This window comes from Acipenser ruthenus, chromosome 5 (assembly GCF_902713425.1).
Source record: "Acipenser ruthenus chromosome 5, fAciRut3.2 maternal haplotype, whole genome shotgun sequence".
NCBI lineage: Eukaryota > Metazoa > Chordata > Actinopteri > Acipenseriformes > Acipenseridae > Acipenser > Acipenser ruthenus.
This window is the reverse complement of record NC_081193.1, coordinates 13,886,649-13,909,111: the sequence shown is the minus strand read 5'-3', so window position 1 is coordinate 13,909,111 and position 22,463 is coordinate 13,886,649. Positions and strand designations below refer to the sequence as shown.

At 40.4% G+C, this 22,463-nt stretch overlaps 1 protein-coding gene across 2 annotated transcripts in view; it reads right to left on the bottom strand.

Moving 5' to 3' along the window:
• Positions 1-291: 291 nt before the first annotated feature.
• The window catches only part of LOC117402663 (scavenger receptor class A member 5-like), a 79,547-nt gene continuing 57,375 nt past the window's right edge, over positions 292-22,463 (bottom strand). For both annotated transcript variants that reach the window (XM_034004033.3, XM_034004034.3), the window contains exons 6-9: positions 22,156-22,254; positions 20,630-20,683; positions 5,417-5,608; positions 292-1,088 (exon numbers count right to left, since the gene is read on the bottom strand). In XM_034004033.3, the coding sequence (XP_033859924.2) occupies positions 955-1,088; positions 5,417-5,608; positions 20,630-20,683; positions 22,156-22,254 (479 nt within the window). In that variant the 3' untranslated portion in view covers positions 292-954. The remainder of the gene's footprint in view (positions 1,089-5,416; positions 5,609-20,629; positions 20,684-22,155; positions 22,255-22,463) is intronic.

The window sequence follows — 22,463 nt, the reverse complement described above, 5'->3', positions numbered from 1 at the left end:
TCGCACCACACAATACATTTTGGTTATCATGAACTGCCTTGCTTATATAATGTATGTACCGGTATATGATTTGTGTATCAGCTTAAATCACTTTCTGTACTACCTGTTCTGTGTTGTGATTTGGAGTTTGCCTTTTTTTGAAAACTTAAAACTATTTTACTAAATTGCATTTGTGTCAGCTATGTTGTTCATAGTGTCTAGAGCCTGTAGATTTCAGTGATTTTCTTTAAGAAGTTACTTATCTGCTCAGTGTTGATAGTTTTGAAATCCTCACAATGAACAATGCACATGTATAAACATAGATATATTTTATTTGTCATTAAAAAAAAAGTACATATAAAAGTTAACATGTGAATTAAATCATCTGCATTGTGCATCTGCATTATTCTCACATTGTCAATATAACATAACAAAACTCTCATAGAAATATATAAAAAAAACAAATCAATTAATCTGAAGAGAAAGAAAAACAGCTGTTGCACATTTACTACAGTTAGTGTAAATGCATGGTTTAATCTGGATCGTATATGTTTGCGGAAACAAATAGATTGCATTATGGTACCTAAATTAAAAACATTCTAATTAGACACCTATTATATTAAAATAGATATAAACCTATTATCAGATTTTTTTATACACAATAATATTATTATTTAATGAATGTATTGTGCTGCAATGTCCAATACTTTGGCTTGTGTATGAAAAGAGCTCAGACCTAGTGGATTTCTTTTCCTGGTTAAATTAGGGTATTCATAACAGACAGCATCCATCAGAAGCCATCTCAAACCACTACAATATGCCATAAAAGCAGGAACTGTTTGTGGTCATCATTATGGATGTTTATGGATAAAGTAAAACAATTTGTCTTGCTGAAGTTGATGCCTAATTGCCCATATCCATGTATTATTTGTTTTGACAGTTGCTTCCTCTTTCCTTTCTTGTACAACATTCCTGCTATGGGTTGCAGGTAACGCCAGCGTCCTCCACATGTCCACAGTTAGTCTTTCCCCAGCCTGCGAATCTGCACTGAAGGATCGTTTCTTCTGTCCCTGTGCAGGCAACGTCATCCATCCAAATGAATCCAGAGCCTGGAAGAACAAATAATAGTATTACATACTATTGCTGTTTCTGTAAAAATTACATCATAATTTTTTCTTTTTTTAAAAACTGTATTTTTCTTCTAATAAACTAACTGTTTTATTAAAAAAAAAAAAGAGAAGTAAATTAGGTCTCTGGATTTGATTTTCTCATATCTCCACGGTAACTCAAAGTCACATAGACTTCAGGCTCAGTATACAATGGCCCCCATAGGGATTGCACTTGCCACATCTGGTTCCTATTGAATTTCCAAAATATCTGTCTTGTGTACAGTCTATAGTGTATCAGCATGACTAGGCCTAAGAGATTTCTCTCAATCCCTATTCCAATTCAAACTGTTTTGATCTCAGTCAATGCTGCTGAGGAGAACTAACAGGCTCAAAATGCTTTTAGCTCGGCCCCAGTGGCACATGAAGACAAGGCCTAAGACTCGGGGTAAACCTGAGTCCCATTCCCAACCTGCTTTAATGTGTATTACCACATATTTACTAGGTCTTACTAAACTTTACACTGCTTTTACTGCGTTACTCAAGAGTAAACTTCTATAAGGGTTATCTCACAAAAGCAATAACACACAGGGGAGCAGATTCTCAAAGCTCTTTACTCCCAGTTGTTATCAGTGGGATGTAGCCCAGGGTCTGCACTGGGTCTAAAAACCCTTTATAACCCAGCGCTGTTGTACTGTTTACTGTAAAGGTCACAAGAACAATCAGTGCAACATCATAACAGGATGCTTTGCTGCATATTTCCAGTGTATCCTATGAAACAGATAATATTTGGCTCTATGGGAGGTTGTAAATGCTCTCTGTTAATAAAATACAGACTTCTGGCTTTGGTCCTGATAGTTCCAAGAGTAAAACACCCTGCTCAGCACTCCGGTTCCTGAGCACAGACATGTACATTGTCTTCAGCTATTGTTTTACAGCTTTGCTCCCTGCGAAAGGAAACATTATTAGCCAAATGCCACCAGGACAAGAAATTAGAGACCGGCGATTGGAACCAAGCCACTGCTGTATTAATTACATGTAACGTAGACTTATAGCACCAATGGAAATAATTTGAATACTTTCTGTTTTCTTTGTTTTTAAAGAGCTGTACACCATGTGCAATGAAATCATAGATTTTTGTATTTTGAGTTAAGATGTTTTTAAGCTGTGGTCATCACACATGAAATCAGACTTCAAAAGAAAACATATCTTGAAAAAATATATATTACAGCATCCTACAATTTTTCCCCCTCCCAACATGTCATGAATCTTGCATGCTCTGCCAGGTTCCAAAACCTAGGCTTTTTTTTTAATACAGATTTTTAAATAACAAATGATAGATTAACATTCATGTTGCTTCTCTTCTTTTAGTGTTGCAGATTTGAGACCTACAGCACAGAAAGCAGACGTTTAAGATTCTAATTCTGAATTATTTAACATTTTGGTTTATGGGAGTTTTTTTGATTATTATTATTATTATTATTATTATTATTATTATTATTATTATTATTATTTTAAATTTAGTAGTCGCCAATTAGTTTTTTTGTTGTTTTCTCCCCAAATTAATTGTGTCCAATTATTTTTGTTTAGCTCAGCTCACCGCTACCACCCCCGCATTGACTCGGGAGCGGCGAAGACAAACACACGCTGTCCTCCGAAGCGTGTCCCGTCAGCCGACCGCTTTTTTTTTTCACACTGCAGACTCACCAAGCAACGGTGTCGGAGGACAACGCAGCTCTGCACAGCGTACAGGCAAGCCCGCAGGCGCCCAGCCAGACTACAGGGGTCTCTGGTGTGCGGTGAGCGGTGAGTCGAGTACACCCTGGCCGACCTAACCCTCCCTCCCCCTGCGCAGCGCTCGGCCAATTGTGCGCCGCCCCCTGGGAGCTCCCGTCCTCGGTCTGTAAAGGAATAGCCTGGACTCGAACCAACGACGTCCAGACTATGGGGCGCATCCTGCGCTCTGCGCGAGTGCTTTTACTGGATGCGCCACTCGGGAGGGAGCCCCTGGTTTTTATTATTTGATAATAAACGAACAAATACACTGAACCAAATACAGTGAATTTCAGTGTCTCACATATTAGCCAAGTGCAAATCCAGGTGAGGCAGACAGAGGGGTGCTGTCAATTTCAATGGTGTTAAGCTGCTAAGAGCGCTGATACAAGTGTATTTTCAAGAATGAGGATTTAAAACTATGTAGTACCTGCATATTTAAAATTTCCTTTACGTGGTAACTGATTTTACTTTACATCTCAGAATAACTTCACAATAAAGGTTCAGGTACAGGTTTTTTGTTTTTTGTTTTTTGTTTTTGACAAATTTACAGACTAAAAAAAAAAGGTTAAGAACCAAGTTTTCCAGCACAACAGAAGAAAGTTCATTTGTTTTTATTCATGAAAGGCAAGTTGATTGAAGCCAACACATGCTAGTGGGTGCTGGTTTTTACCTTATTATGACCCACTAATGCAAGTTAATAGAAAGGGAAGCAGTAGGATGATTCAAAATCCAAATCCAGACCATGACAATAGCAATGAAATGGGCTTTTAAAAAATGGGACTGCATTTTCTGCTAATCTCAACACTAGCTCAGTAGTATTTATCCAATCCGTTCTGCCCGAGATAGAACTGAACCATTATTACACAACCCATTCGATGGCCACAGTGGAATAATGGCTTTTCCACCTTTAAATAACCCAAAATAAATGATGAGAAACTTTTGTCATTGCTGGAGGGTTTGGTTTTGTACTGTTTGTATTCTCTGTGCATCATGTAAGAATACACAGGAGTAGTGTGTGTTTTGTTTTCTTTTGAATGTTTTTATCTGTAGCATATTACTTGCATTTCACCTAGGGTTCTAATTCTTAAATAAGTCCTCAGTGGACCATACTGCACACATCACAAAATAGCCACACTATTTGGTAGGCAGCCTCAAAATTTGATTTGGATGACCATGGAGACTGAACTATTCTATCACCCAAAGATGGGAGGTCCCTCCTCAGCTCTGAGGATTAACAGAGAAGACTTTAATTAAGTTTTGGAGTTTTATTTGTCGCCAACATTCTGTAGGTCATTAACACTATTACAAACCAGAACATTTCAGTGTTATGTGAGAAACACATGGTCATTATTTTATTATTTAGTTTTAAAGAGGATCTACTTACAATTTTATTGGGTACCAACTGCTTAAGATGACATACCACTGTAAAGAACAGCAAATAAATAGTGGAGGGCTACATTTTGCATCAACTTAATATTGTGTCAAAAAATATCTTTAGGTATAGTTACTACAGTATATAGGGACTGACAATCTCTGTTTTTGTTTATTCATAGCTACTTTGTATAGTTGAACCAAAATAAAGATGAATTAATTTACTGGCATCCACTGCCACCCTATCATGTTACATACAAAAAAAAAAAAAAAAAAACAGGAAGATTGTATTAATTCTGTTACCTCTCAATTTACAGGGTTTCATTGTATTACCAGTATTCTTTTTAATATACAGATTTTTTCCAACATCAATCACATCTGATTATGTATGTTGCTTGTGTCGCTTACTGTCTTGTGGATATTCTATTAGCTTTATAAGATGTTTAATCAATAATTACTTTGCTGGATGTCATAAATTACCACACAGGTGAGTAATAGGCAACACTAAATAACTCAAAATCAAATGATAGGATAACTCAATAAATGAATGAACCATTTTAATGACCACATTTTTAATAATTACATAAATATAAAGCAATCCTGGCAAGACGTTAACATACAGTATTTGCTCCGTGTATTAAAATGAGTTGATAAAGTACAACCCAAACTACAGCTCAGGAAGGAAATGTGTGTTCCCTTGGGCTCAGAATACGTACAGAAATTACTGTGATAAAGACAATGTAATTTAACTCAGTAATTGAACTAACTGATGTAATGTCCGTAAATGAAAAAAAAAACTGGTATACAGTAAGCTAGTATGTATCATAATTTAACCCTCACAGTTTTGCACAGCACTTATTTTTATTTTTATTATGAACTGTTTTTAGTTTTCTTTTGTTTTGCCCCCAGCAAAACTACCTGAGCTATGACTTTGTACATTTTCCTATTTCAAAGAAGACGTGATGTACAGTATGTCTGGAAATAGGACCAACTTGTCTTCTGGTAAAATTGGTGACGTTCTGGTGGCGTAGATCCCTGCAAATGTCTGAAGTTACAAAGTAGCTGCCTAAACCGACCTGGTGATGCAAACCAAAGAGGTGATGCAGGAATCAAGATTCACCTGCTGATCTTGTCACCTGGTCAGTTGAGGAGAAGGACACTTGGGTCAGCTGTTTCCGACCTACCTTGCCCAAATCTTGCAGTTTTATGAACCTCCCTGGCTCCTTTGAATCCCAGCATCCTGCAGACCACGTCCCCATCCTTTTTGTCCCAGCCGTCATCGCACACTGTCCCCCAGCGCTTGTCGTAGTGCACCTCCACCCGGCCCTCAGAGGGTGAAGATCCGTTCACCAGCCGAACTATGGTTTCATCTGCTCCTACACAAATCAGAGACGGATGATACTATCTGTTAACAAATGAGATCCTGGGGTGTTGATGGTATTAGCCTGTCTAATGAATGACAAACAAATCATGGAATATTGGTTTGTTTTTGCAAGCATTTCTTCAGTGGTATGTTTTCTTCCCATTAAAATTGGATTAGGGAATTATTGAAAAGTAAACAAGGAGAAAGACAAAAAGAGAATTCAATAAAACCAAGAGACACACATGGGAGTGGAACACTGCAGAAACAATGTTATCCATGGGGTCGTGAAAATAAAATCCACCTTCTCAGTGGTTTGCTCTCCACTTAAGGGGTCACCTCTTGCTCTTGGGTGTTTTAATCAATTGATCAAACATTTGAAGGTGTTAATTATAATGTAACCTTTGTCGGAAAAGGAATGTTTTTTATTTTATTTTGTGGTCTCAAAGACAATATTGTATGGAATGCAATAAATATTGCTCCACATTCAACTCCATTTATTAAATGAATGTATACAGTAATCCGCAACATGTCCCTCCAGAAAAAAAACTCAACTGGTCTATATATAGAAATATCATCACACACCAGGCAAAGAAGTACCAGGCTAAGAAATACAAGACTCACATACAATTTTGGTGAAATAAGCAGGTCCTAGAAAATATTTTGGTTATTGCAGACCGCGACAAGACTTAAACCAAGAAGCCATAGATGGCTGGATATCTGGATATCAGATGCCACTGAGCCATGCAGCCCTTGGGCATCCTGTTATGACTGTGACAGTGCTGGGCTTCAAAATCAGAATGCCTGTTAGATACAAACACGTGGAGAAGGAATGTCTTCTCGGTGGGGTTTTGCTTATGGAAGTGGAAAGATCCCCTCAATGCTTCTTATCAATACAGGATTGGACACAGAGCTTTGGAAAGTATAAAATTGTGAAACTGCTTACATAGGAGTGAACTGCAACAAATTGTGGTACCAATTATTCCTTTCAAACAAGAAATAGCCCTTAGAATGGGCACATGTTCTACCACAAGTAGGCATAATTCTTCAGTTGGAAGTTGATGTTGCATACAATTAGGCATTCTAAGATGAAAAGCCTGTCTGCTGTGTACAATCAAATACAATTTAATGCCAATTATTTTTATTTTTTACATTTTTTTTTACTCAAGTTGATTATACTCCAGTTGTATCCAGCTGTTTTACAGATTGGCTCAGTCTCTCATTCTGTGTTCATGGGTCACTCACATGTATGGAAAACAAAAAATGCCCAGCAGTGTTAGATTTTAATCAGGTTTTGAAAGAGTTGACTGAAAATTGCCATGTTTAATCCCTTGTGTGCTGATTGTCAGGGTGAAGTGATTTAGCAAGACCAGATCAATCCAATCAATACAGTATCTTTGAAGACATTTAAAAGCACAATAAGAAAGAAAAAAACAATAAAAAGGAAGTAAAGATTCAGAAAATGGAATATTTGATTTTAGTTTAAATGCCAGCGGGTATACTACTTTTGAAACTGAGATTTTGAAAGTGAGTAGATTTTCTTTTTTATTATTACAGATGTTATCGAGGACAGGCCAATCAGGTTTGCTGTAGCATGGTGAGAATAAACAGTTCCTGCCTGTTTTGTAACTCCCTAACCCACAAGATTATCAGAGCCAATGCTACTCTCCCTGCAGACCCGTGTTCCTCTAACTGTATGACTCACCCTGTTTGAGACCATCCCTTTACCAGGTGAGCCACTCGGGGGCCCAACATTTTCTGATTATTGTACTTCATTTCACTAAGGAAATTGACTCAAGCTTGAAAATGGACCACAGGAAAAATGATGATGTATTATTTAAACTTCATTTGCTTTTTTTTCTGTACATTACACATGCTCACCCAGAGCAAAGATATTAACAATTCCTATTATGGTGTATGGTTTATTGACAAATAAAGCTAGTAATATATCATATTCTGCAGTGTCACAGCTTAATACACATGTTCTTTTGCTGGCAGTGGGTTTTGTTTCTTCTTTTAACCTCATGGTGTATTCTTTTGAAGCAAGGGGAGTTGCAGGAAGGACCAGTCAAATATTTACCCTCATTAGCTTCTTACTAGATTTATACTGTTAAAATGATTTTATCATTTGCCTTTACACATTCTTTGAAATGGGGTGATAGCTGCCTAAAGTAACTGGCTGTACAGGTTTAACCAATTAAAAGTTTCAGGTGAAATTAATTAGCTAGAAAGTAAGTCGCACACCAACATCCTAGTGACTCCACTGGATAGCTCTGTAGTTTAGATAGAACAACATGAAACTGCATGAAACTGCTTTCTGACCTGTTTGATTAAAGACAGTGGCCATTTCTGACCACTGACTGTTTTTTGTGTGAATCTATGCTACATATATCATGTTATGTTGACTTGTTCCCAGCAGGTCAACGTTGACTTTAGCCTACAGTGAGGTCTATAAACTCAGGCATATAATTTAAAAGAAGCTTTTATCTTCATAAAACAAGGAACAGAGGTATTACAGAATATATGCTTGCCAGACAATTCATGATTAAGAAGAGACCATTGCGGGTTTCCGAGTGGCGCATCCAGTAAAGGCACTCCGCGTGGAGTGCAGGATGCGCCCTATAGTCTGGACGTCGCCGGTACGTGTCCAGGCTATTCCTTTGCCGACTGAGGACGGGAGCTCCCAGGGGGCGGCGCACACTTAGCCGAGTGCTGCCCAGGAGGAGGGAGGGCTAGGTCGGCCAGGGTGTCCTCGGCTCACCGCGCACCAGTGACCCCTGTAGTCTGGCCGGGTGCCTATGGGCCTGCCTGTAAGCTGCACAGGGCTGCAGCTCTGGGTGGCTAACGGCACACACTTCGGAGAACAGCGTGTGTTCGTCTTCGCCCCTCCCCAGTCGCAGGGTGGTAGCGGTGAGCTGAGCTAAACAAAATAATTGGACACTACTAAATTGTCATGACATGGCCAAGAAACAGCTTGAATAAATTCCAAGTTCTCAATGTTCTCAAACTTTGTAATCACAGTTAAAAATGACCCCTGTGCTTTTCTGTGCAATGCCATGTGGATTTAAAGATTCAGAAACAGATACAGAAACTTAAAATAAACATAATAAACACGCCAGATCTGTTCTTTGGTCTGGTAAATATCAAGCACATAAAACACAAACACATGAACTCTCCCCCTTACAACTCTCCTGACTGGGAGTAAAGAGATCTGTAATGTTTCAGTTTTCTTTTCTTGAACCAGCTTAACCAGCTCCTCCACCAGCACCAGGGCTGCTAAACCAGTATGACCAGATGAAGAGCAGCAAATATACCAAAAACTTGAAAATATTTTGAATTTGTGTCTACTTATCTTACCTTTCAATTTCAAGCTTGACAAATAAATGTTCTGTTTCGGTAGGATACTTAGACAAAGTTAAGGAGAGACACCAACATACAATATATCAGCCACGCTACAATGGACAGTATGATTGTTGGAACAGTCAATATAAATTTCAGCTGTGACTTGAGATTGGATGAATACTTTTTGGTGCCACTCAAACTTTATATACAATTGTTAGTTTGAATAAGTAGTTCACTTCCTGCAATGATTTACTTTTTTTTTTTTTAAATAAAGACAGTATGACATGGACAACAGTGGCTGACCAACAAACTGCACCCGTTACATTAGCATTAGCAGTCCCAAACATATCAAGCCTGTGTTAAATGACCTCTCTGATAAGACCAACATGATGTAAACTACCAAAGCCTTCTGAAAACGTGGATGTAACATGTATCTCATTTGCACAAAGGTAACTAAAATATATCACATCTTAGATTCTTTGGCAAACTGTATTTGTAAAAGATCAATTTGCTTTGCTGAAGAGAACTGAAGAGATGGCTGAGCAGTTTAAGCACTCACAGTTCGAACTGTTCCTTAACTACAATTTATTATTTACCCTAACAGCCAATCAGAGTGCATGGTTTCACCCCATTGTGAATGAATACACTTTTTTTTATTCACGGTGTAAAAGTCACATGACTGCTAGCTGATGGTAGCACATGCATTAGTATATATTGCATCCCCAGAGCCTAACTGCTATATTACATATTACATCTGCAGCAAGAAATTACATCACAAAATCAATGGCAAAAAGAGACAACTCATTCAAACAGGACACAAATAGTTAAAACAATCATACAAATAGTAATACAAAATAAAAGCATACAAAAGTAAAACAATTCCAATTTACATGATCCTGGTCATAGTCAGTATGTATAGGACTTGCAACCCTGGTCAGATTTAAAATCAATATTTATCAGTGATCTAAAAAGGTATTGTGAAGAGGCCATTTTTATGTTTGAAGGCAGTGTGTTCCAAAGATGAAATGCCTGATACACAAAGGAACGATGGCCCATATTAGATCTCAATTTAGGGATTTTAAAAGTAGGCACATCATTTGATCTTAATGCATAGGTAGAGTTACATGTCTCTAACAAAGACATAAGGTAACTTGGAGTTGAAACGCCGGCACAGGCGCACAGGATTTATTAATACAAAACAGAAAGTAAATAAAGATGGTCATGTGACGTTACCAGCCATGGTAACGCACAGAGGACACATTCAGCAAGCTGTACAAAAATACAAAATAAAACATAGTACAAAAATTACAAAGAAAAGGTGCCACAGAGGGCGAGCGCTAGCCTTATACAACGAGGCGTTCCACTTCAGCAACCGGCTACACTACGTAACCCTCGCTATACATCACATGGGATCACTATCCTCTAAACTAAACTACTCATGAGCCGGTATTCATACAATGACTCGTGCTGCTTCATAAGGCCTTGGCTGGGCATTGCCTTCACAAGCACCGCTTGCAGTCTCAGCGTTGCGTAGCTGTCGTTCCTGCCAAGTGGACCCTCTCCTCCCGAGTATACACCACTCCCCTCTGGCAAGGCTTTGCAGTCGCCCCGAGCCATCTCCTGCGGATGTTTTAAAACTGACGGACACTCAGTCAAGATCCGCCCACCTGCTGATTGAGGTCCAGCACAGCCAATCACTTGCTGCCCTTCCCCTCAACCAAGCCTAGCAGGCAGCAAGTCTCAATCGAGCGCCCGTCTGTAAACAATAATTCAATCACACAAATCAACTCCAAAACAACACACAATAAAACTATTTCCCCATACAAATTATACCAACACTAAATTTACACACGTGCAGGGCAGTCGCCCTGCTACAACCACCTTGTGAGTATACTCTGGTTCAAGAGTATCGGCATCTTAATAAACTGTTGACAAACCGTCCGAAATACACAAGAGGCACCGCACATGTGTCTCTTGTTTATTGTGTTGGATTGCTCCATAGGTTTGTTACTCTGAAACAGCTGTCCTTGTTGGCAAAGTGTATTGCTCAAGTTTATCTTACAAAGATTTGGTTCTGGGATGTCATGTAATTTGTTTAAATAATACCAGGAATAATATCTATTTGGGCTCTTTGTGTTTATCCTCAAGGGGATCTAGTTGAACTGATAACTTAAACATTTAAAAACATTTACACTAGCCACAGAAATGTACATTTAATACTTACACACCTTGGGAAGTCAGAGTAGCATTGTAGATGGCTTTTGAAGTATTTAACTTAAAAGTGCCTGTAAGGTTAGCCAGGTCAGAGGTAGATGATGGGGAAACTCAGGCAAGAAGAAATCATCAGACTGCATTGTTTTAATGAAGAATATTGCTTTTCTTGGCGCTCCCAAAAATGCAAAAGTTAACTATGTACTGTTGAATACATCCAAACCAGAGAACAGGTAGACTAGACTAGAAATACCGGAACATTAGTCTAACTATTATCAGCTAGGCTCTCTGTATTATGCCTTTATTTTGAAGTATACAATAGCTAGTACTCGAAACAGTGGACAGCTGACTATCAATTGGTACACAAAGGTAAGTACAATGTGTGTTTTTTTTTTGTTACAGAAAACAGTTTTAAATACGTGTTTCAGTCCAGCTTACAGTTTGCATTTTTTAAAACCAAAACAGTCTTTGTGAAGTCTTTTAGTGAGGTTTTATGCATGTACTTATACGTGATTCGTTCTTCATCACAGCCCCCAATTTTAATGTAACATCCAGTTAGCAAATGTATGCAGGAAATTATCTTTAGGTATTAGCTCAGAACTGGAACTCCCCAATAAACAGGTAGTTGGCAATATAGCCATCTACAGCGGTGACTGGCGTGTGTGTGTAATATACAATTCATGTTTTATTAGATTCCATTATTATTTTTTCTTTATACAACTGGCTCCTGACAACTAAATTATGCTCGGTAACAAAAGTAAGGCAGACCATTAAAACTACAGTATCATTGCAACTACCTAAACAAGCAGACTTGACAGACTTGATAAATAACCAATTACAGCACTGTTGCAGTATGTCTAATTTGTTTTGTATTTATGGGAAAAATCTGAAAAAATTAAAAACATTCTGGCCATGCTTAACAAACTGGGTAGCACTGTTCCGTGTTATACCTGTTACTATGGATTGGGGCTAAGTTTAGGGTAATAAAATAAAATATTAAAAAATATATATTTTTAGACAAGCAGAATTACTGGTAAATAGTGTCTTGGATAAAAAAAAAAAAAAAAAATGACCATCATCAGAAGCAAAACAAAATAGCTTTAATAAATGGTCTACACTGCATATTTACATTACACTACAGCCCTCTTTTTTAAAAAATAGCCAAACAAGCCCCCCTACATAACAGCCAAATATCTGACTGTCTGTCAGTACTAAACAGTATTTGTATGTTGAATTATAGGCTGTCAGAAATGTAATTGTGTGTTGATCAAATGTCAAAAGGTGTGAGTGAGGTACAAGGGACCAATAAGCAGACAACTGAGAGTATTTATAGTTTTCTATAGCGTTATATACTGTACACTTTCCATCTATCAGACTGCAGCTGAGACTTATGGAAGCAATTTTGAAAGACTGGTCTGAATCCCTATAAATTATCAAACCTGACTTATTCCGTCACCAACCTTTCCTGACTGTTAATAGATTAAAACAACTTTCAGATGTTTGGAACTGTCACATTTATGCAGTATATGTTTCCAATCCCCTTCTTACAAAAATGCCTATGATGAACTATAAAGAAAGGAAAAAGTGAGCTTGGTTCTTTTTATTCGTAGCCTGAAAAAGTAATTTGTATTTTTTTATATTTATTATTATTTTACAAGGCTAGAAATTCCTGATGTGCAACATCCCGTTTACAAAGAAGGAGGCAGACAGTTTTATACAACAAAGTGTACAAAATAACAAGGCAAGGGTCAGCAACTTGGAATAACAGGCACTATACTCACCAAACATTAACTCATGTTGTAATTAAATGCACAGACACCCTTTGTCCAGTTCCCACATAATCTGTGCTTTCATTGCTTAAAGTGTAAGCAGGGTTCCTGAAAAATATAATGTTACATTGTTCCCACGTGTTGCTAAAACTGTTTAAATAACGTACCTCTAATTTTTCTTTTCATTGTTAACATCCTGACAACCTTTTTATAGTATATGCAGTCGTAACTGTGTCCACAATCCAGTGGGACAGCCGCTGTTTCGAGAGGGCTTGACCCAGGGTGCTTACACCATGACAGACAAAGAGCTGGTCAGACTGACGCAGCGCTCTTGACTTGTCCACATAGCTTCTCAATGCCCGTACCGGGCAGAGGAAATTCAATCTCCGATCCTCCTCCGAAGCAAAAGGAGGGGGATGGAAAGCTTCTAGTTCCACCGACTGGTTCAAGTGGAAAGCCGTAACCACCTTAGGGAGGAAAGCGGGGTTCGTGTGCAACGATACCCTGTTTCCATCATCCCAAATACGCATACAGGAGCTGTGCACTGACAGAGCCTGTAGCTCACTAACCCGCTTAGCGGAGGTGATGGCTAACAAAAAGGCTGTCTTCATCAGAATCATTTGTTGTTATTGTGGACAAAGAAGGAAAACAAGTTTTGCAAAACACAAATTTTACATCTCAGTTCCATTTGTTCTTGTGCTAAGTTTGTAATAAAATCACGCATTTATGAGATCGTACTTCAGTTCATTTGATTTTCAGATAATTTACTGATCATCTTTTACACAAACATTATATATTTAATTTTACAGTCCTCTGTGTAGGTTCATGATGGAATAAACACTGTCTGTAGTTCAGCCAGATTTCCAGGTTGACTGGAAAAAAACACTGCTTTAATACTGTTTTTTCAGGCCGGGTCAGATCCGGGTCTAATAACAACGATTTTATATCGGTTCGGGTTTGGTAAATAATTGTCGGTTCGTGGTCGGGTCGGGTTGATTCATTTGGACCCGTGAAGACTTCTACTAGAGAATGCCTCTCGTCTGGCAGCAGGATCTCCCAGGGCTGGCCTTGCAGTAGCTGGCAAAGGTTCGTGAACCAGATTCTCCTGGGCAATTTGGGAGCCACCAGGAGAACTGTTGCCTCTTCTCTCTGAACTTTCTTTAGCAAAGCCGGGAGCAACAGTATCGGAGGGAATGCGTAGAAAAGCGTTCTGGGCCACTCGTGCACTAGGTCATCGACCCCTAGTTGACCTCCGCAGCAGTGGAGGGAGAACCATAGGGGGCAGTGAGTCATTTCCGCCGTGGCAAAGAGATTGACTCCGCCCCTCCCGAACCGTTCCCAAATGCGCTCTACCACCTGAGGGTGGAGTTGCCATTCTGACGGGTGAGGCTGAGGACCCTCCCTGGGGAGAAGGTCCGCAGCCCAGTTCACCACTCCTGGGAAATGAACAGCCCGGAGGGACAGCGCCTGTTTGCCCAGGTCAACAGCTCACGCTATGCGGTGCAACCTCAGGGACCGAAGCCCTCCCTGGCAGTTGACATATGCTACCACAGCAATGTTGTCTGTGACAAGGACATGTCTCCTCTGGAGCACTGGGAGGAAGTGATGGAGAGCAAGATGGACCGCTCACAGCTCCAGTACATTTTATGTGCAGGGATGTCCAGCAGCCCGACCAGGATCTGCGGACTCCCTTCCCAGACTGAAGTTGAATGCATCTGTCGTTACCACCTGAATGTTGTGGATTACTCGATGTCTGTCGCGTTTGGGATGTAGCCAGAAGGCATTGAGCCACATTTGGGCCGGGCGCATGTGGAGTAACCCTAGTGGGATGGCTGATGAAGCTGCAGCCATCAGACCCAACAGTTTCTGACACAACACCAACTGTACTGTGGATCACTGTTGAAACAGGGCCAGACAGTTCTGAATGTAGGCCACTCTGTCATCCGACAGGAAGGCTTGCATTATAAGGGAATCCAGCCGGAGACCCAAGTAAACCGTAATTTGCACCGGTGTTAATTGGCTTTTGCCATCGTTAGGCCCACTCTTGCCAGATGCTATGTCACAATCGCCGTGTGGGTCACTGATCTTTCCTGCAACTGGGAGCAAATCAACCAGTCATCCAGGAAATTCAACACCCTGATGGCATCTACGTACTTTGAAAATGTGCGGGGGGCTAAGGAGAGGCTGAATGGCAGCACGGAAAACACGGAAATGCTTCCCTGAAAGGCAAAGCAGAGGTATTTCCTGTGTGCAGGACGAATAGGGATGTGAAAGTACATGTCCTTTAAGTCCACAGTGGTAAACCAGTCGCCCGGACGGACTGACTGGAGGATGTGGCGATGTGTGACCATCTGGAACTTCCTCTCCTTCAAGACCCCATTGAGGTGTCTCAGGTCTAGGATGGGGAAAAGGCCGCCATCCTTCTTTGGCACCAGAAAGTATCTCAAGTAGAACCCCTCTTGCTGAGAGGTGCCTTCTATGAGACTGATGGCTTGTTTTCAAAGTAATGTATCTACTTCTTGCCTGAGAGCTAAGACCTGGAGAGGGTCGCTCATGGATGTAACCGTGATCCCTCGAAAGGGAGGCGGTCCCGCGTGGAACCGGTTTGTACGGTGGTGAGCACCCAAGAGTCTGAGGAGCAATTGCGCCAGTATTGCAGTTGGTGTTGGGAGAAGGGATGGGGTCTGAGGCCGCAAGCCTTCGGGGACCTGTTAGGGCTGCTGAGGCTGCGGTGAAGCCTCTGGGAGGCTGTTTGGGGTGTTTCCTCAGAAACTGCTTCCCAGATCGCTGATGTGCTCGGGCCCCACGTCTGGCATTTCCTTGTCCTTGTGGACGGCCCTGGGTATTGGCTGCCGCACAAGCCTGTAGGCGACTCAATGTCGGCGTGCGGCGCAGTGGGGATTGAAATTGTCCAGGTAACTATGGTTACGGCTGGACACCAGCCATTAAATCTGTCCCATACCGGAGCACGGGAAGGAAGCATTGCAGCCACCTGTCGTGACGCCTCCCACTCTCTGTGGGAGCGCTGCCGTATGTCCTCTACCGCTGGCCCAAAAGTATGGCCAGAGGAGATAGGCGCGTCTAACAGGTCCGAATTGTCCGCATCCGGAACCCTGGCCTGAGACAGCCAAAGCTGTCTATGCACCACTACAAACCCCGCCAAGCTTCTACCTAAGGCGTGCCCTTGGAAGCCTGAAGGAGCGCTGACCGCAGGATGCGTTAGGAGACCTGCCATGTTGGCCAAGCGCGTTACCTGCGCTTCAGCTGTGTAAGCCTTCTTAAGGTGGGCCTCTGTGATCCTGCATTGGCCATTAGGACATACAGAATCCTTGGCCAGACCTCATACTGGAGGGGCTCGCACCAGGGCCGCTATGGTGTCCACCGGCGGAAACTATGCTAATGCTCGGCGCTGAGGCGATTGAACCTCCTCCAGGAAGTCCGGGAATACCGGAAAAGGCTGGGGGGTCGAAGCTTGCGCCTGTCTGCTGCCTTCCAGGGGACCTGCAGGAAATTGGAGGCTCGCGCCACGAGAGCTCGAAACGAGCTTGACGGAGGGGTTACATCAGTCTCAGAGCTGATGTCACTTCCTGGACCTCCAGGGGGTCCCCATCCCAGGAGGCCATGATAGAAATCGCGTCCTGGTCCCCTTCACTCATCGCCTTGTCTCAGTCCGAGGCGTCGTTGACCGCCGGTACAGGTGGGGACGGTACCGGGGCGGAGCTGAGGCAGGCGTGGGGGGCAAAGCCTGCTGTCTGACCAGATATTCAAGGACCTGGGCTATCTGGCTCTTCAGGTCCAAAATGTCCTTCACCTGCCTGGTTCGCCTACTGCTCCTCAAGGGAGACCGTCATCAGCTACGGGCAAGGTGGGCCGAAGCACTGAGGCACCGATGCTCTGAGGCACCGAGACACGGAGGGCACCGAAGCACCGAGGCCCCGAAGGTACCAAGGGCACTGAAGGCACCAAGCACCAGGGGCGAAAGCACCGAGGTTGCAGGGCCAGTGTCTAGGCTACAGGCCTGTACACAAGGAGAGAGATTGAAGAAAGAGAGGCTTACTTTTTTTTAATAAAAAACAACACACACACAGCAGAGCTGAAGGTAGGGTAAAAAAATTATATATTTTTTTTTTATGATTTCTTTTTTTTTAGGCCGCACACACCAAGTGGGAGGGCAATGGTACGCTCAGCAGCGTCGACTCGATAGCGGGTACAGCAGCGCCGGGCCCCGGTGTTGGAAGCGACTCTCTTCACTCTCTGTTATTGTTTTTTTTTTTTTTAGCTGAAAGAGCAGAGGAATAAACACAAACAGCAGATGCTGTAGGTTAGAAAGCAGCCTACAAATGGTGAGCGATGCAGGCTGTTGAAATCTAAACGGAGCGCAATTGCACAGCATTTGCTCAGTCCTCAGAAGCTGAGTTACTGATTCTGGGAAGTGGCAAGCCAACTTCCAGCAATATTTGCTGTGGAATTAGCAGAAAACTCGATGTGAGAGGTCTTTAACAAAGACACAATTACGCAATTGGAGAGGTTAGTTACACCTACCTACCTACCTGATGGTGAGAAGCAAAAGAGAACAAGTTCTCCGTGTAGTGACTATTCATTACCTCGATGAGGCGGGACTGAGGCAGGGTGCGAGCATACATATTTATGAACAAACCAATTATAACATGTTGAGTGAATCTTTTAAATGTAGCGGTACCGTGGTGGAATTAGCTTTCATTTTCAAAACAGCTTGGTTGTGGTTGTAACCTTAAATTTATAAGGTCATACAATGCAGGATTCAATGATACTGTGGCACACGTTACTTATTATTATTATTTTAAATCCCTGTCTTTATATGTGTGTATGATTTGTTAGTTACCGAAATCTCAGTCAACAAGTGAAGACAGATAAGAGGATAATTTCGTACCACTTAATTTGCACTGATGAAACATAACCTGGTTAACCGTACAGATGTCATATCAAATGCTTAGCTGACAGATATGGTTGCATTATAGAACTTAAGGATAAAACAAAATACATTTCAACAAGGAATTGCATTAGTTCCATTACTCAGCTGAGCACAAGGTGGTTTCAATAAATACTTTCTGATTTAAATATAGGCCTATTATGTGATAGTTTGGGTTATTCGGTCTATTTAAAACTAGGTAGGTGTTTATTTTTTAAAATTATTTTTATATATATAATTATTAGTCGAATAAACTGCTACCGAATAAGACCATTTTGTACCTACTTTCCAGGCAGTTAGCAGATCCTCACTACTGCCTTAAAAAGTTAACTTCTAGCCCTGCTGTATATATTATATATATATATATATATTTTGTTGCCACTTTCTGTTACATGGAATGTAATAAACGAGAACCAAAATGGTGAGGTTTTTTTCCCCTTCACTTTACAATGCCATTTCCACGTTAGTTTTATTTGAAGTGTTAAAGTTAAATTTCAGTTTTTGTTTGCTTGTTCAGCTACAAAAAGGCACAAGTAAACCCCATGTTATTACTTTATGAAAACAGATGGCCAGTGTTTACTGTGAAGAAACAGCAATGGCAAGGAATGGGAAAAAAAAGAGAAAAAAATAAATAAAATGCGTTGTCAACATTATGTACTATTTATTTCGGGAATTAACAAAACAACGTTTAACATGAACTGCTATTTGGCATCCTTTGTTTTGTAGTTAATTCACTGGGGTAAAGTAAGTCCTACACAACTTATTCTTTAATTCATGTGATATTTATCTATTTTAAGGTGTTACATATTGTAAGGTCTTGCTGTAAAATAAAGGCACACACACAGGGGCCACGTCCCTCTGCCCCTGCTGCTATGCTGTCACTGCCTCCGTTGGGCCATGTGTGCTGCGCACAAGGGGGGGGGGATATGTAGCAGGACGAGCAGCCCTGTACGTATTTATTTACTTTTAGAACGGGGTTTCCCCCTCCGCCCCTGTGTTATTTTGTATTTGTTTTGTATTATTATTATTATTATTTTTATTATTATTATTATTATTATTATCGGTATTTATGTATAGATGACGGCGACGTGTCGTAGGTATTGTTTTGTATTTATGTATTGATTGTTGTGTTTTGTTTAGTAGCGTGGATGGGTAGTCCCATCCACAGCAGTAATTAATAAACTCATGCAGATTGTGGCCGAGGGGTAATAGAATAATTTACTAGCCAGTTAAACCCCTCGGCCACGATATAAAAGCCTGCAACTCGCTGCACTCTGAGAGAGTGTACAGAGGAGAGTACAGGGAGCGGAGAGAGCGAGGAGAGAGAAAACAAATTGAAAAAACCTAACAACTGCTAAAACTTTATTTGTTTGGCCAATGCGCCTTTTTGTTTGTTGTGTTGTTTTGTTGTTGGTTTAAACCTTTTGTTTCGTTTTATTATTTAATGAAATGGTTCCACCATTCCATCCATTGCCTTTTGTTTACTGCAACAGCTGCTCGGTCACAAAGCAATATAATGGCTTTTATTATTTTTTGAAAAATGAACAAATATTTAAATTCTGAGCGAATATCCGAACATGAAACTCCTGTGTTCGTCGTAGCACTAGTGAATTTAATTATACATGTCAATCCAAGTTATTTCTCTAAACTCACCTCAAAGTACAGGGTAAGGCTTTGATTGAAAAACAAAATTTTAAAAAAAGTTAGCAAGTTCTTTTTTTTTAGTCATTAGAAACAAAAACAAAGGAGTCACGTTAAAGGCAGAAACAATACTTTAGGAAAGGGTAGAAAGCAGCATTCACAGTATCCAGGTGTCTAGGGTCAATGATAGTTAGTCATGGGGGTCGCCAGGACAATTGCTTTAGTTTGGTTAGTCTGTTTCCAAATACTTTTTCAAGAGGAATGTGACATTTATTTGACTTGTAAACTGCATTTTTATGTTATTTTATTTTATTACTTACTGGTATTAAACACAATAAAAAATTTTTTTAAAAAACTGAGTGGTAACACAAGTTAAATATTATTTTTTACCTATTCTATGAAAATAATTTTGTACTGATTACGAAACGTTTAAGTGTTTGTAGCTAACAAAATAGTTTCATAAAACCTGCCAATCGAGCACTTCCGTTCACTTTATAGGTCTCAAATGTACAGTATCAAAGGTAAATCTGAAATCCCAAACATGTATTTTTATTTTAAAAGATCACATCTACATGGTAATATACTAGGTGAAAGAAAGGTCTCTGTTTGCTTGCCTTGTCTTCCAGGAAATCTGTTGCACTTGCACTTCTTGGGTCATTTCATCACAGCAGTGTCTTTGCGGTCAGAGCATCTTACTGGCTGCAAAGCAGGTCAGTCATTAGGGGAGGCGGTTAGTTGGTTACTGACAGGATAGAAGGCCCTGAAGTGGTAGGGACAATGTCACTCTCCAGGTGAAATGACCATGAAAGTGTAAGCTGAAAGCAAGGCTTGTAAACAGTTATTCATTTAGCCTAGTGTTAACCCAGTTATCATGTTTTCAAAACAACAAAAAAAACATTAGAATATTTTCCAAACACAAATTTGAGACCTAATTAACGAAGGGATGTGCGTGGTGTGAAAAATGTCTGGGATTATTTTGTTAACTACATAGAAATATACAGAGATTGTTTTGATTGTTTAGCCAATAAGCTGATATACTGAAATAGCCTGGGAAGCAACATAACCAATGTATTCAGGGCAGGACATTTTAGTTTTAAGCAAAAATCGATTTGTTTTAATATCTTACCTTTGTCTCCCTTCTCTCCTCTGTCACCCTTTTCTCCCTTTTCACCTCTTTCACCTTAGAAAGAAATACAACATATATAAAAAAATAAAAACAATATACAGGTTGAAGAATTGGCTTTACTTTGTGCTGTGTGAATACAATAATTCAGAGAGCAGCTGCTAGGACTGTTACATAGTTTACCTACAGTAACTCAGAGCATAACTCCAGTGTGAGCTCAGTCCACCCATTACACCCATTAAATAAATTCTGCAGGTGTCAGCCAGCACTGCTTTCACACCCTGTGGAATAACTTCTTGCAGAAGATGTCCATGCAAAGTTCAGTTCAGGTAGCAATTATGACAATTTAGCATTCACTAACCCTTAAGATCAGAGGCTGGCACTTTAATAGGTCTCCATGATTCAACTCTCAAGACTTTGTGCTACTGCCGAGACGTACAGAACCAAGTTCCAAATGAAATGGATGAGCTGAAGAACATTAGATGTATAGAGGTTGAACCGATTTCAATCAAATCCCCTCAATAAGCACCTCTGTTAAATTGGCTCAATCGTTATGGTAGTCTATTTTCACTGACATGATCGACTAATGTCAAAATGTTGAGAAAGACAGAGATGATGTCAAGATCTAGACAGAACGGATAGCATAAACCAATTAAATTGTTGCTCAGAGATATTTCAAAATGCCAGACTCTCAGTACACAGTACATATGTACTGGTGTCTCCACCATACAGTATGTCTGTTCCAGAGAAATGTACCCCCAAAGTTCAGTTTTAAAATACAGCTTCTGCATTTAGGAACACTCCAATATGGGGGAGCTTTTCTACTGGAAATATGGAACCAGTTCCAACATTAATGACTTTGGTGAAAATCATTAGGATATGAATATGACATAGTACAATTAAACTATTGTGTTCAAAAACAATTTGTTTTACCTACGTTTTTAATGCAGTTTGGTAGTGTGGAAAGGCCAGTCTCTTTAATCAGTAATATGCATTTATTCTAAACTTGAAACACGTCTTATCCCTAATTCCAATTAAGTACACATTGCCATGACTATGGATTCCGTATTACACACTGCCAAACAGGACTGATTTTTCATTACCAGTGCAGTGCTGTCCAGTGCTCTGCCATTAAGGATTCTGGTGAGATGAGGTTGAAGGCTCTATAACCATGAAAGCAGACACTCCTTGATATTTTGCATAGTGGTAACAAGGCTTACTGGTTCACACTCAGCCTCAACCCTGTCACATATGCAAAACAGTGTCAAGAATGTAATCTCTATTGCAAGAGTGATGAGATTTCATTCAAAAAGTGAAAATTGTGAAAATCTTCCACTCATTTCCTAATCTCTTGTGCATATTTTGGCAATGCTTTGAAAGAGACCCGGGCACAGAGTATGTACACAGCAGGCCACTACAGAAGGATGTGAGTTAGGTGGATATCTGAGCGGTTGAAAGGCAATGATCTGTCTGGCTGTGTGTTCAATGAATACCAATACATGTGGCAGTAATGGCAGAGACAGACACACCTTTTGATCCCTTTGTTCCAACAGGACCAGGCAGGCCATCTTGCCCTGGGTCTCCCTTCAGGCCTTGCCCACCTGGTAATCCATTTTCTCCAGGCATTCCTGATCATAACAAATGCTGAAAACGTTATTCTGAAGACCTTTTTAGCAATACATCTGGGTATTAAATTAGCAGCCAATATCTGAAAGTGTTTGGTTGCCTAAATAATCTGGGTTGCCTAAATAAATAATATAGGCTGTGCTAACAGGCCAGCTCTACGTTGGCAAATCTACTATACAAAAACTGGACCCCTGAAGTAATGAAAAATGTT